Genomic DNA, 15,052 nt, shown 5'->3' with positions numbered 1-15,052 from the left:
CTCCATGAAAGGGAATATCCAAATGATCAATCAGCATATTGAAAAAGGCTGAAAGTCATTAATCATCAGAGAAATACAAATGAAAACTACAATAAGATTCCGTTATGATACTATTCTTTGGCCAAAATTAAATGAACTGATAACACCAAGTGTTGATGAGGATGTGGAGCAACTGGAACCCACCTATAGAGTGGAATATAGATTGGTGCTCTCACTTTGAAAACCATTTGGGAGGACTTAATAAAGTCAAATATGGGTATACACATGACCCAGCAATTCCATTCCTGGGTATATACCCAAGACTGCTTATATCTTCAAAAAGACACGTACAAAAATGTTCAGAGCAACATTACTCACAAAAGCCCCAAACTAGAAACAACCAAAATGTCCATGAATAGGAGAAAGACATGCTGTGGTATCTACAATAGGAGAAAGATGTATCATCGTAGTATAGAGTACCACATTGAAATGAAAAAGAGTGACTCTTACCTCTGACAACATGAAGAATCTTACAGATGAAATGTTGAGTGAAAGAAGTTAGATACAAGGGTAAATACTGTATCTGAAGTTGAAAAACAGATATAACTAGTCCATAGTGGACTAGTCAGAAGAGTGATTACCAGGTAATGGTGGTGTTGGTGGCAATAGAGGGTTATCCACTGGGAGGAAGCCTGCTGGGAGACTGGACATTTTCTACATCTTGATTTAAGTAATAATTACATTGGCGTGTACATGGATAAAACTTCATTCCACTAAGTAGGGAGTGCTACAGAGATGGGGAACAAGTACAGATGCCTTAGTATTTGTAAACTTTACTGTATAAGTCGTACTTTAATAATCTTTTAAAAAGGAGTTGGTACTCTACCTTAAAAAATACTAAAGTATACTATGTTTCCTTAAAGTTAAAAAAATAACAAACCCAGAAACTCTTCCTTAAAATATGGATTTGTTCATAGAGTTCCTTAGATCCACTTCAGGAAAGAAAAATACCAGTTGAATACCCATAAAATTTGTTTGGAGTACTTTATATTAAAAAAAAAGGAAGTTAATCAAAACACCATTCAAATTCTTTATTTAGAGTGTATTTGGGAGTGGCACAAAGTCAGTTTAGTTGGTATGGCAGGCAAGACATCCCCCAGTGCTCTCTGACTGCAGGCAGAGAGGGCCCCCGGGTACTGAAAGCGAGTGAGGCCTGGGCACGGAGGCCTCCTTTTGTCCACCATTTCTTACAGGCAAGACTCCAGCCTCCGTGACCTTCCCTGAGTTCTTCCAAAGGGCAGATTTGAACAGTTGCTAATCAAGGAAGGAGCAGCCGAGAAACCACCTGAGGCAAGATTAAAGGGACCAGAGAAGCTCATCAAGATTAAGAGACAAGGGACTTCCCTCCTGGCGCAGTGGTAAGAATCTGCCTGCCAAGGCAAGGGACACGGGTTCAAGCCCTGGTCCGGGAAGATCCCACATGCTGCGGAGCAACTAAGCCATTGCGCCACAACTCCTGAGCCTGCACTCTAGAGCCCGCGAGCCACAACTGCTGAGCCTGCGCTCTAGAGCCCGCGAGCCACAACTGCTGAGCCTGCGCTCTAGAGCCCGCGAGCCACAACTGCTGAGCCTGCGCTCTAGAGCCCGCGAGCCACAACTGCTGAGCCCGTGTGCTGCAGCTACTGAAGCCAGCGTGCCTAGAGCCCGTCCTCCGCAACAAGAGAAGCCACCGCAACACAACTAGACAAAGTCCGCACATAGCAACAAAGACCCAATGCAGCCAAAAAAAAAAAAAACCACAAAAGATTAAGAGAAGACCACCTGACACGAGATTAAGGGAGTGCAAGCCATGCTCACGCTCGAATCTTGTCAGATAAACCCTTTATCAAACCCTCTGGGGTTGGGACACATAGCTTTTCGTGGCAGAAGCCTGGTGTGTCCCCCTTTGCCTGGCAAAGCAATAAAGCTATTCTTTTCTACTTCACCCAAAACTCTGTCTCCAGGATTTGATTTGGCACCGGTATACAGAGAGGCCAAGCTTTTGGTAACACTTCCTTACATGCAAATGATAGAAGACATGTTCTTCAAAACATCAACATCTAAAAGAGGAATGAGAATTTAATAAAAAGACAGCTCATGAGTACAGAACTATTAGATGGAAGTGCTTATGTTATTATTTTGACTTTAGTGACTCATAAGTCTGCTTTTTGATTGGAATTTTTTTTCCTTTTTTTTTGGCCACACCAGACAGCATGCGGGATCTTAGTTCCCCCACCAGGGATCAAACCCACCCCCGCTGCAGTGGACGCACAGAATCTTAACCACTGGACCACGAGGGAAGTCCCTGATTGAAATTTTTAAAAAGTATGCACCATTAGTAGCCAAATGAGTCATTATAGTTTATTATTCGGATAAAAATCTCCGTATCGTACAGTATCTCCAACGATCACCTCCTAAATGCCACTGAAACAATCCAGGTAGTTCCCAATATGTGAAGAGATTCAAAAATATTTTCTGTGCATTTTTGTGATTTGCATGCACTGTGGTCCTAAGAGACCCAGTCTAGAAATCTTCCCACCATTTATGACATTGTTGTGTGGAAAATGCAATGTGAATACTTCAGACATCAGTAGAAAACATCTGCCCCTTCTCTTAGCTGCCGGTGGAAAGCAGGCCCTGGGGCAGGGCAAAGTCTGCAGCTATAAAGCAGCCTCAGCAGCAGCTGGAGGGAGTGGGCAGGGACTCTAAGAACGTGTACAGCAAGGCTACCACAACGTGGATATTGTCTTAACCAAAACACTGGTAACTGGCTTTATTTCACTCTCCACTTTCCTTGGCTCAAATTATATCCTTAATTGGGTTCTAAACGTTGGGGATTTGTGACCACCTAGCTCGTTACTCATTTGTGAAACAGGAGTTGGGTCAGATTGTAGTGGCCAGGTGTGTGTAAGGCCCTTCCAGAACTGAAACAGGATTCCGAAATATGAGCAAGTTGCTTTCAGAGTTTAGAATCTCTGTTTCCAGCCCTGACTTCTCTCCTCAGGTCCTGGAGTATGTTTTCAATAGCCTCAGAGACTTTTCGGAAGGTCCCACAAGCACTTCAGAATCAACCCATATCAAACCACTCTCACAACCTCATCCCCGTGCCCCGTTATCCTCTTGTTTCCTATTTCATTTAATCCCCCCCCCCACCCCGGCCAGAACCTTCATAATCATCTTTGTCTTCTTCCTCCCCTCCCCTCTTGAAACTAGGATTAACCACATTGCCTAAATCTCTCTCAAATTGGTCCCTTCTTTTTTATTTCAAGCTTCATCATCTCTTACCTGAATATGGCAAGAGACACCTCATCTTTCCTCCAACTTCAAAACATCTGGCAGTTCACAGCATATTTTTAAAAAATTTTTATTTTATTTATTTTTGGCTGCGTTGGGTCTTCGTTGTTGCATGCGGGCTTTCTCTAGTTGTGGAGACCGGGGGCTACTCTTCGTTGCGGTGTGTGGGCTACCCTTCGTTGCGGTGGTTTCTCTTGTTGCAGAGCACGGGCTCTAGAGTGCGCCGGCTTCAGTAGTTGTGGCGTAAGGGTATAGTTGCTCCGCGGTATGTGGGAATCTTCCTGGATCGGGGCTCAAACCGTGTCCCCTGCATTGGCAGTCGGATTCTTAACCACTGCGCCACCAGGGAAGTTCCTGTCTGGGAAGTTCAAATTGATTCCCTACCCTTTTATCTTCCCACAAATATCAATGTAATCTTCCCGTTTTAAAACTTCCAATGTCTTCCCCATTCACAAAAAGATAAAATCCAAATCTCTCAGAAAGGCTTCAGGTCTCAGGTCAAAGATCAGCTCCTCTGAGAGGCCTAGTTTGACCACCATATCTAAAGTTGAACTGCCCCGTAATTTTATCATCTGATTTATTTTATTCATGGTTCTTATTACAATCTATAATTCCCTTACCTCTTCAAGTGTTTATCTGCTCCCACCCCACAGAATCTAAGTGGGACAGTGTTAGTATTTGACAATCATCAGTGCCTATCTTTATGAGCAATTTTTAAGACCATAGCTTTAATATTTTTTTGATTCCACTGGACCTCAGATTTTCAAAAATTTTGACAGGTCTATTGCTGGGCCCCCACCTAAAGCCACAAGAGGGTAAGGGAATAAGTAGAATTGAGAATCAAATACAAGTCTGTCTCCAGATCATTGCTGTTCCGTAGAAATGATGGGCACATACATAATTAAAATTTTTCTAGTAGCCACATTTTAAAAAGTAAAAAGGAACAGTTGAAATTTTCACATTTTCTTTAATGCACTATATCCAAAACACAATATAAAAAAATTGTCAGTGAGGTATTTCATTCTTTTGTTCATAGTAAGATCTCTGAAATGTGCGCGTGATTTGAACTTACATCTTAAATGAACGAGCCTCATTTCAAGTGCCGGCAAGCCGCATGTGACAAATGGCTACCTTATTGGACAATGCGGGTTTGGATCCTGTGCTTTTCCCACTGAGCCCCTCATTAGTCCTAGAACGCTAGTCCCACTAGACTTTCTGTGAAAAAATGGAAATCTTTTGTCAAATTTCCTGAAGAGTTACAAGTGCATATTTAAAGAATTTAGAACTTTAACTTTCCCATATGTGATGCCCCCCTTTCCCTCCATTAATCTTCTGTGTGACACTTTGGAACGCGTTCTATATTCGAAGAGGGAAAGAATATCAGAGTCAAGTCAGTCTCAGGTATTCTTTATTCAACTTTTGCTGGAGGTGTGCAGGTAACTCCCAGGTCCCACCCCACGGAGAGAAGGGGTTGCAAAACACAACCTCAGGGAAACTATGGGCGAAACGGCCTTTGCTATTATCCCAAGGCTTACTGCCACCTACGTTTCTACTGAATGACAGCTTTACAGTGAGTTCCAGTGCACCAACTGTTAGAAATAAATTTAGCTCCTGTTCTCGAATCTGCTGTCATCACAATCCTATCCAGCAAATTTATTCATTCAACAGATATTTCCTGAGCGCCTGTGTACACCTCAGTGGACAGAACAACTCCAAAGCTCCGTGCCGGGGGAACCGAGTTTAGCGGGTAAGGCGGGAGTCCTAGTGACGTCTCTGCGCCCTCTGTCCCCCGCAGTGCCAAGCACCCTTATTGCATTATCACATTAAATAGGCGCCACTACCCTAGGAAGCAGGCATTACTCTCACTTTGCAAAAAATAAGAGGTTGAGTAACCTGTTACAACCCAGTGTCCCCGTGCTGAGCCCAGCGCCCGGGTCACGCGTGGGCGCCTCGGTCCCCTCCAAGCGCCTCCACCGACGCGGTCCGAGGGGAAGCGCAGCCGCCGCGACCTCGGGCTGAGAGAACGGCGGGACCTCACAATGCACCGGAAGCGGCGCCTCTCCGGGGCCTTCCTCGCGCCGTCCGGGCTGCATCGCCCCCATCGGCGACAAGAGCGGCCCGGCAGGAGGGACACCCCCGAGCCCAGAGCCTCCCAATCGGATACCTCCCATACCTGCTACGTGTGCCGCGGAAGCCCGACACAACTGCGGCGGAAGCCGCCGGAGCTCCTGCCGGCGCACGAACTACCCTTCCCGTGAGGCTTCGCGGCGGGCCGGGCGGCTGCTGCGCAGGCGCACGCATAGCGTGTGTAGCGGCGTCAGCGGTTCTAGAACGTTGCTGTGGTAGCGCTCGGGCGCCATGTTAGGACGAAGGGGAAGGAGGAGAAGCGCTTAAAGCGGCGGGAGCGGGTGCGGGAGTGGGGTTGGACCCAGGGCTGAGGCAGGCCCCCCCCTCCCTCCCGCCTCAGTGGATCATGCCCAGGGCGGCAGCGGCGGCGGTTGCGGGGGGGAAGTGACTGGGCGGTGCCGGCGCCGGAGACGATGCCGTTGTAAGTGATTTGTATTCTGTTTTCTCTCGCACGCCGGCGGGGCCTTGGGGGCGTCGGGGGAGGGGAGGGGGGAGGGGGGCGCGCGAGCCGGGCCCTCGCCCCGAGGGGAGGCGGGCGGGACTGGGGCTCTTCCTGTTTCCTCTCCCACTCGCCGCCGCACTTCCCCTTGTGTTCGGTTCCCGCTTCCCCCCACCCCTTCCTGGCTTCGGCGGCTGTCGGGCCGGGGGCCTTCCCCTTCCGGAAGGGCCGGAGGAGCTTCTAACCTTACTGCTCCCGCTCCTCCGCCTCGTCCGATAAAAGAAAGGTGGGGGGGAACCCGGTGCCCAGCTGCCGGGGAGAAAGGCCCTGCTCCTCGCGGGGTCTGCACACGGGGTTCGGGCTCGTCCCCCGGCGCCTCTCGGGCTCGTTTCGCTGCTTCTGTTCCCGGCCTAGCTCTCCCTCACGTTTCCTAGATGCCCACTTTGTACGCCAGTGTTAACCCACTTCCGCGTCCCAGCCTGCCTGAGCGCGAGTTAAAAGCCCAGTTTTGAGCGTCGAGTCCAGCTGTTCGAACATCCCCTCCCCCCGCCTCCGTTCCCTCCAGCCTTTCGGCTGCCAGGAGAGGGGCACTTTCCCGGGTGCCCCCCGTCGAAAGGCGTTGCGTTACGTGTTGCTCTCCCGGTTTTGTTTCGATAGGGTCGCCGGATTTCATCTTGCTTCCGTCTTTCCATGTGCAGTGATACTTTCTGTTCTTCTGATGGTAGACTTTTTCTTATTGTAGTCCATCTGTGCCTTCTAATCTCACTAGGCCTGTATCTTATACTTTTTTCCCCTTGTTGGGTTTTTTAAAGAAGTTTTCCTTTTCTTTTCTCTCTCAAAGAATGGGATGTAACTTGAGAACTCATTGTTGATCGAAAGATTACAACCTTCTTTTCTGCGTGTATACAGCAGAGTAGAGGCCTAAATCGTGAGACTGCATTTCTTCCATTTTTGACGATTTAAGGGTGAGAGATGGGGGGCCGAGTTCTCTTTGTAGCCCCGAAGCATGTAATTGACCCTTGAAGTTTTACTTGAACGCAGAATAAAGATTTTGGGGTTTCTAGACACCTAACGGTCACCTTACGCTTATTTTATTTTATTTTTTAAGTAAAAACACCTTCTTTTCTGCAAATATCACTGATTATAGTTTTACAGTTTTATTTATGTATGTGTATATGTGTGTATGTCTCTGTTTACAGGTGAGGCTCTAAGTTTGAAACAGGCTTTAAAGACATCTGTCCCATTTTACACGATATTTTAAAAAGGAATTTCATGCTCCTTCCTTCTCACCCACTCTAGTCATTTTGTTAAGAGGCCTATCAACATATTTCTGTAATGAGGATATTTGTTAATTTTAATTAAATATAGCAGACCTAAAATCTTATAAGATGCAAGGTCCCTGTTAATTGAATCATACTTTTATGGAACAATGAAAAGGGTTACTAGGAGAACCGAGTCTAAGCAAGATTTTTGTGGCATTTTTCAATTCAGCAGCAATTAAAGTAAACCTAAATGTTTGCAGTAATGCCATGTGACTTCTTTGTGTTAGCTCACATTTTATTGCTGTTTCTGATAATCATGTCAGTATTAAAAATTGATCAGTAATAGGAAATGTATGCCTTAAAGGGCTTTAATGAAGAAATAATTTATGTCTTTTTAGAAATTAAAAGTTCTTTTATACCTGCTTTTTCCCAGCATGCTTTGAGGAAGGGAGATATACCTTTCCTTTAAAGACCTAAGTGCTTCACATTGTTTGGAAGTTAGTGCAGATGTTTAAAATGGAAGACAAAGTGAAGGCAGCAGATTCTCACACACGGATATTGTCTTTCTAGTGTGTTTCTTGAAATGTGAACAATATGGCCAGTTTTTCATTAGCTTTTCTCTTACTGTTAACCCTATGTGTACTATAGTCCTTTTAAAGTAAACTAAAAGACTATAGACTGCCTAGTTAAGTAGGCCTTTTTTCTCATTAGTTTGCTTTCTTTGTTTTTCATGTTCTGGTATCATTAATTTTATTTCTTTGATGTTTTGAATTGTGATTTCCAGACTGTATTGTGTTTGACTTCCACTTTCCTGTTTGGTGTGGCTGTTAAGTCTTTGTGTGTGGGTGGGGGGGTTAAGGTATAGGTAAATTGTCAGAATGGATGAAATCAAAACAGATTACTGAAGTTACGTCGTTAGAAAACATTGTGAGCAGGTCTCCATATATTGTCCAAAAGCATATGTAATTGCATATATAGTTTTGAAAAGCTGGTATGGTTTAAGAGCCATGGTGATTAAGCTTCCAAAATTTTGGTAGTCTTAGGATCTGTTAATACCAGATTTCTCATGGTGGTACTATTCACATTTTAGGCTGATAATTCTGTCCTGTGTATTGCAGGGTGTTTAACAGCATGCCTGACTTCTACCTACTAGATTGTGGGAGTCCCACCCCCCATGTCCTGGTAATGAAAATCAAAAGTGTGTCCAGATATTGCCAGATGTACCTTGGGGGCCAACATCTTGTTGACAACTACTGCATTAATACAGTGTATAAGACCTGTATGAGAACTATATTCCAGTTTCTGCCTTACTCTGTGCTGGTCAGATCATTATTTGCATCAGCTCAGTTCTAGTTATCACACTGGTAATAAAAAAGACTTTAAGGGGAGTAAACATTATCAGTGACTTAGCATTCATGGCACATTTGTAGAATGTTATTGGAAGAGATATTTAGCAAGACTTGGGGGAGACAATAGCTTTTCTTCCATATTTTTGGGGTTGTCACAAAAAAAGAGGGAATTGGAGTAGTTTCATGTAGTGATAAGAGGTAGAACTGAGACCTTTTGGTGGGTAGTAATATCGTGTAGCAGTGGTTCTCAGAGTGTGATTTGTAGAAGCCTGGATGTCAGGGGTCCTTGAGATCCTTTTAGGGAGTACGTAAAATCCAAACTTTTCATAGTATTGAGATGTTATGTCTTTTTAGTCTGTTGACATTTGCACCAGTGGTGCAAAAGCAGTGGTGGGTAGTGATGCTTTAGGAAGAATCAGGGCAGAGGCACTGTATTCTACTAGTTGTCATTGTATTACTTCACTACACACATGCACACAAACACACACAGTTTGAAAAAAAAGTCCTTGATGAAGCAGTAAAAAATGTTAATTTTATTAAGTCTTGACCCTTGAGTTTTTTGAGTATGTTGTGATAAAATGGGAAGTACACTTAAAGCTGTATGCTAAAAAGTAGGATGGTTGTTTTGCGAAGAGCACATGTATGATTGATTTGTGAGCTAAGCTAGTGCTTTTCTTATTGAGCTCTGTTTTTACCTGAAAGAACAATTGATGAACTATGATGTTCATACTTGACTACTTAGCATTTACTTGAAAAATGGAGCCTGTCTCTTTAAGAACAACTGACAGTGTTTGTGGCCAGTGATAAAATTTGAGCTTTCAGGCAAAAATTAGAATTTTAGAATGCTTGTTTCTGTCATTGTGAGCTTGACAGCCTCCCAGTAATTAAAAATGTTTCTGATTTGATCGATGGTGATATTAGTGAACTTTTTTTGATTTTGTATAATAATGTGCCAACATTTGGAAGATATGCGTATCTTAAGTGAACCCACATTTTCCAAACCACCAATCATGATGTAATAAAATCATGCATGGGTAAAGGTACATTTAAAGTGCAAGGTGGACCAGTCGATTTTAATGCAAGAGTGCAAAGGGTTTATTGCTGTAGTTTCTGCTTTCATACTGTAACTAGTCTCTAAGAAATTACCACTTGCGGCATTTTGGTGTAATATCAAAGAAGAATATCCAAAGTTATTTGAAAAGGCTATTAGAACACTGTTTTCTAGTTATAATGGTGTAATGCCAGGTTTTATTCCTGTGCATCTACCAAAACAACTTATCAAAAGGGATTGCATGCAGAAGCAGATGTGGGAACCAGCTTTTTTTTTTTTTTTTTTTTTTTTTGGTACACGGGCTTCTCACTGTTGTGGCCTCTCCCGTTGCGGAGCACAGGCTCCGGACGCGCAGGCTCAGCGGCCATGGCTCACGGGCGCAGCCACTCCGCGGCATGTGGGATCTTCCCGGACCGGGGCACGAACCCGCGTCCCCTGCATCGGCAGGCGGACTCTCAACCACTGCGCCACCAGGGAAGCCCGGGAACCAGCTATTTTTGATTAAGCCAGAGTTAAGAGATCTGCAAAAATGTAAAATAGTGCTGTTCTTCTCACTAAGTTTTTTGTTTTGGAAACCAGTTATTTTTAAAAAAGTCATTTATGTTAACATGTAATAGATTTCTTGTTACTGTACAAAAATTTCCCTGTTGTAATTTCTAATGTAGTAAATAATGGCAGACATAATCCATATAAACAAAAGGTCATTGGAGTCCTCAATAAATTTTAAGAGTTGTGAAAGGGTCCTAAGACCCAAAAGTTCGAGAAACTGATGTATAGTAACAACTGACAGCTGCCCCAAGCTGCGCTGTTTCCAGTGGTGGTGTCTGTGCAGCATCTCTGGTGGTTTTTGAATGGTCTGGAGGAATGGACACACACATGATTTAAAGATATTTTTTGTTGTCAATGAAAAACAATGTATTAGATAACCTTTGAAAGGTAACTTCTAACTGAGAGATTTTGATTCTCAGATTTTAAGATGTAGAGATTTTGTAATGAATTTCTTGCTGCTTAATAAAAGTTATGGTTTTGAAATGTGGTATTTTACTTTAAGCATGTTGTCGGTTCATGCTTTTTGATGGAGAAGTTGGGAGGGAAGATAATTGGATTTGAGTGAATTTGTAAGTCAGTTCCCACTCCCTGACACCCCCTCCCTCAACCCCCCAAAGCCTTCTGGCTTGAAAACATATAACTTTTGATTCATCAGAATATTCCATTTCTTGGTAACTAAGCTACTTCAAGTTAACATTACAATTAAATTTCACCTTGAGTTGCATCTAGGCAGGTTTATAAAAGCTACTCTCTGGCAAAATGAGGCCAGTTGGAGTCCCAGCTATTTTTCATTTTTGGTTGGTGGAAGAGGCATGTCTTTTATTTGGTATGTTCATCGTTCTGATTATTCAGCAGCTTTTAAATAAGTGTACAATCTGAGTCTGTGATTCATAAAACAGCACCATTGCAGGAGATATTAGTTCTTGTAAAGTGAGGCTCAAAGTCGTCACTCTAAGGTCTTAAGGGTGCTAAGTTATAGACTGCAGCCGAATTCAACTCTGGGTTCCATGTTTCATTCTCATTCTAGTACTGTGCCATTTACTGTGTATCTTGTTGAGAACTATGTTTCATCAGCTCAATGGGAGTCTGTTTGTATGTCTTAAGTATACTTAATTTTCAAGATCAAGTTGTGTGGAAGATAGTTGTTTTTTAGTCGTTGGATTGCAGGTCTGCAGAATTTTATAGCATTCTCACTTGAAAATTTAAGGATTTGCAGAAGAAAAAAATGTAGGAGTTTAAATTTGATATTTTTATTCCTCTTCTGTCACAGAATTGTCTCACATTTCTGTTCCCTCTATATTTCGTTCAGAAACCAGCTTCTTGCATTTTACAGTAGTCTTTATAGTTTTAAATAAGTTTTTATTTAAGAATAGTGTTCCTGTCATTTTGGTTATCAGAAACATCTAAATTGCATTTCCTGTTTATAATACTATGATTTAATATATTTTTGACTATTATTTTCTGATACATTTTTGTACTTTTTAGATTCTCTAGTTACATTTCTTTCATTTTCAAATTGTGCTTGACAAATACTGATGCAGGAATGCTGTGGTTTGGCTGTTTTTTGTTTTTGCTTCTAGCCCCTCTTGGAGAGAGGGCAGAGGGACAGTTGGAAGTGCCCTTAGGAAGGAAGGAAAAATAACCTGGCCATTGTTACAATTCAGTAACAAGTACCTTTTCTCTGTATAATCAACCTTTTATTTCCAAAGTTTGGCGTTGGGATTCATCATAATTTATTCCCCTTGAGCGTAAACTATTGCTTCATCTATACTTGAGCCTCTGCTGCTGACTAAATATTGGCTGGATGATCCACCTGGAATACATATTTTAAGACTATAGTTAGGTTCTAACTATGTTTAGTACCAGTTACACAGGATGGCAGGTGAATTAGCCATCCTTAGAATAATGTCTTAGTGAGCAAATACGTTGTCTTGTCTAAGCTACAGGTAAAATTTAAATATGTGTTAAACTTCTTGTGAAAGAGGAGATTGTATTATTTCTGGTAAGAATTAATATTTAATGCATATTCAGATACTTTAGAGAGATCCCATATTCCTATTCTGTTCAATGTCCTTTTTTCCTGCTTAATTTGAATGGGCACATTACGTTTAAGGTTAAGGCCTTTGAACAGCAAATTACATACTGTGGTTTTTAAAAAAATATTTATTTTTTGGCTGTGTTGGGTCTTAGTTGTGGCATGTGGGATCTTTTGTTGCTGTGCGCCGTCTCTTTGTTGCGGTGCGCAGGCTTCTCTCTAGTTGTGGTGCGTGGGCTCTGTAGTTGTGGCGTGCGGGCTCAGTAGTTGCAGTGCATGGGCTCAGTAGTTGCTGAGCGTGGGCTTGGCTGCTCTGTGGCATGTGGGTTCTTAGTTCCCGGACCAGGGATTGAACCGGCATCCCCTGCATTGCAAGATGGATTCTTAACTACTGGACCACCTGGGATGTACCCATTAAGTGTTACTGTGATTTATCTGATTACTTCTAAAGAAGAATATCAAGTAAGTTAAGCTTTCAGTTTTAACTTCACTGACTAATAAAACTAGCAAGAAATGACAGTGTTTTCTGTTGGCTAGGATCTATATATTTTGAGGCAATTGACCCTTTTAGTACTACGTGCCACCAATTCCGTATGCCCAATGTGAGGAGGCAGAGATTCATCAGTAGCATGAGCTTTGTTTAAATTGGGAAGAAAGTCGTTAAATATTAACTATTTCAGAAAACACCATTGGTGATTTGTTGTCCTTTCCTTTGTGTGTTAGTCATCTGCAGAGACTGCTCCTTTCCCCTTCTGCAAGTCATTTAGAGTACATACCTCCTTAACCTTTTCCTTTGGTATATCCTTGATCCTTTGTTTCTGTAATGTTTATTTTAAGCTTTTACTTTGCACTGATCTGTTCTTTAAAGATCTGAATCCCAGACCAAATTTGAGATTGTCACTGAGGTTAGAGACTATTTTTGTATTCCTGATTTTAGCATTGTCTTTCATACATATTTAGGATCCTAGTTCAGTAAATTTCAGCCTAATAAAATACTTTCTGGGAAAAATAACTTAAATGAGGAAAAGGTGCTTTTAGGAAAATTGGATTGATGAAGTTTGATAGATAGCTTTGGTGCTTTACCAGTTTTCTAGAGCTGTAAATCATGATTTGCTTTGTATTTAATTTTCTAATCACAAAGCGTTACACTGAAAAATCCATTTTAAGGTTTTTCAGTTCTTTAAAATAACATTTTGATTAGCATAAACTACAAAGCTAATAATCAAAAAGCTAATTATTGATTTAAATTGAACATTTGTTTGCTGTCCCTTGCTGTTGGGGAATGATTTTAGGGGGTGGTTTTAGTCTCTTTACTATCACAAGCTTAATGGTGAATAGTAGAATTAGATGATTTTCAACTTTTGTATGACTTCATTAATATTTATCTTTAAAAGTACTTTAACAAATGGAAACAAAATCCTAGAAGATGGAATTCTTCCAACAATCAGTTTTGCTTCGTGTGTTTCTATGCATGTATAGACATAATACACAAATAACTTTTAAAGGTACAAGACTGTATGTTGTGAAAGATGTATAGAGGCTTATGATTATAGTCAGATGCCTGAGATCATATCCTGACCCAGTGAATAGAGTCGTTGGAATAGTCAGGAATAATGTAAAGTGCTTGCCACACTAACTGGAATATGTTGAGGTTTCAGTAAATATTTGCTATTATCATAATTATATTCTACAACTTCTTTCACCTGACATATTGTGGCCATGTTTCCATGCTACTACATGGGATAACCACCTCATTCTTTTTATATAGCATAGTATTAAGTTGTAAGAATGTACTGTAATTCGCCAGTCCTATATCATATTAATGGATATTTAGGTGGTTTCCAGTTTGTTGGTGCATTGTATACAGTGCTCCAGTGAACAGCCTTGGGTATCTTTTGTATTATTCCTATAATAAGGGTCAAATTCCAGAATCTGTAGGGTCAAGAGAGGTATTTATTTACAAATACCAAGCATGCTCCCTCTATAAAGTATAATGCTGGGGTAGACATTGTTCATTTCAAGCTTATTGTTGCTGAACAGGATTTTGGGCCCGTATTTGGCCTGTCTTCTAAGCCATTGTATTTGTACCCCAGGAGCAGTAGAAATTTGTGCTTTAATGTACACATTTAATATACTAAAAATGTGTTGTAAATTAAAGAGGCTATGTCTTCCAACATCAGGACCTTCAGTTTGAGTCCTTGTGTCCTAGTGTTTCTGTAAGAGATTGCTAGAGATGAAGTTGCTAGACATAAGCTTTAAAAAAACTTTGATGAATATTGCCAGATTGCTTTTTAAAATGATATACCATGTTCACATCCTTTGTGATGGCTAAGAGTGCTCATTTTTGGAGGTTTATAATAAGTCTTTCATTTTTTACCAGATGTACATCAGCTTTGTTTTTCTCCAGTCTGACAGAAAAAGTGATCGTCTTAATGTGCTTCCTTGATTTGCAGTGAAACTTTTAAAAGTTGATTTAAGAACATATTAAGAATACAGGTTTCCCTCCCTATCCAAAAGTAGAAAGGTCCTGTGAAAGTTTTTGTAAGCCAAAACGCATAAAATGAAGAAGCAACTACCTTATACACATCTTGCTAACAGGTGCATAGAATAAATTGAGATAAAGCATTGCTGCTCACAGACACAGTTCCAGGCTATGGTAGTTTGATGCTGAGTATACGTATATCCTGGGGAAGAAGCTTGTTAGTGTCGCTCTTGCTACTCAGGGCGCACGCTGCCTCTGAAACCGCTTGCAAAACAAACGAAGAGTGCTTTTGCTTTTTGCCTTTTTTTCGTAAAAGTGAAAGTCCTCTTTGGATTTCATTCACTTAGTGAAAACAGGTACTAATATAGGTCTTTCATTTGAGTATTCCTTAACTTTCCTCACTGGCTTGAAGTGGTCGTCAATATGATACATCCAAAGATTGATCA

General features: G+C 41.7%; 1 protein-coding gene across 3 annotated transcripts in view; it reads left to right on the top strand.

Moving 5' to 3' along the window:
- The first annotated feature begins 5,638 nt into the window (after window positions 1-5,638).
- Window positions 5,639-15,052, top strand: part of PAPOLA (poly(A) polymerase alpha) — a 57,463-nt gene continuing 48,049 nt past the window's right edge. For all 3 annotated transcript variants that reach the window (XM_060003955.1, XM_060003956.1, XM_060003954.1), the window contains exon 1: window positions 5,639-5,860. In XM_060003955.1, the coding sequence (XP_059859938.1) occupies window positions 5,853-5,860 (8 nt within the window). In that variant the 5' untranslated portion in view covers window positions 5,639-5,852. The remainder of the gene's footprint in view (window positions 5,861-15,052) is intronic.

The sequence above is a fragment of the Delphinus delphis genome, chromosome 2 (genome assembly GCF_949987515.2).
Source record: "Delphinus delphis chromosome 2, mDelDel1.2, whole genome shotgun sequence".
Taxonomy (NCBI): Eukaryota; Metazoa; Chordata; class Mammalia; order Artiodactyla; family Delphinidae; genus Delphinus; species Delphinus delphis.
Note: the sequence above shows the minus strand (reverse complement) of the source record. Positions and strands in the feature narration are given on the sequence as shown.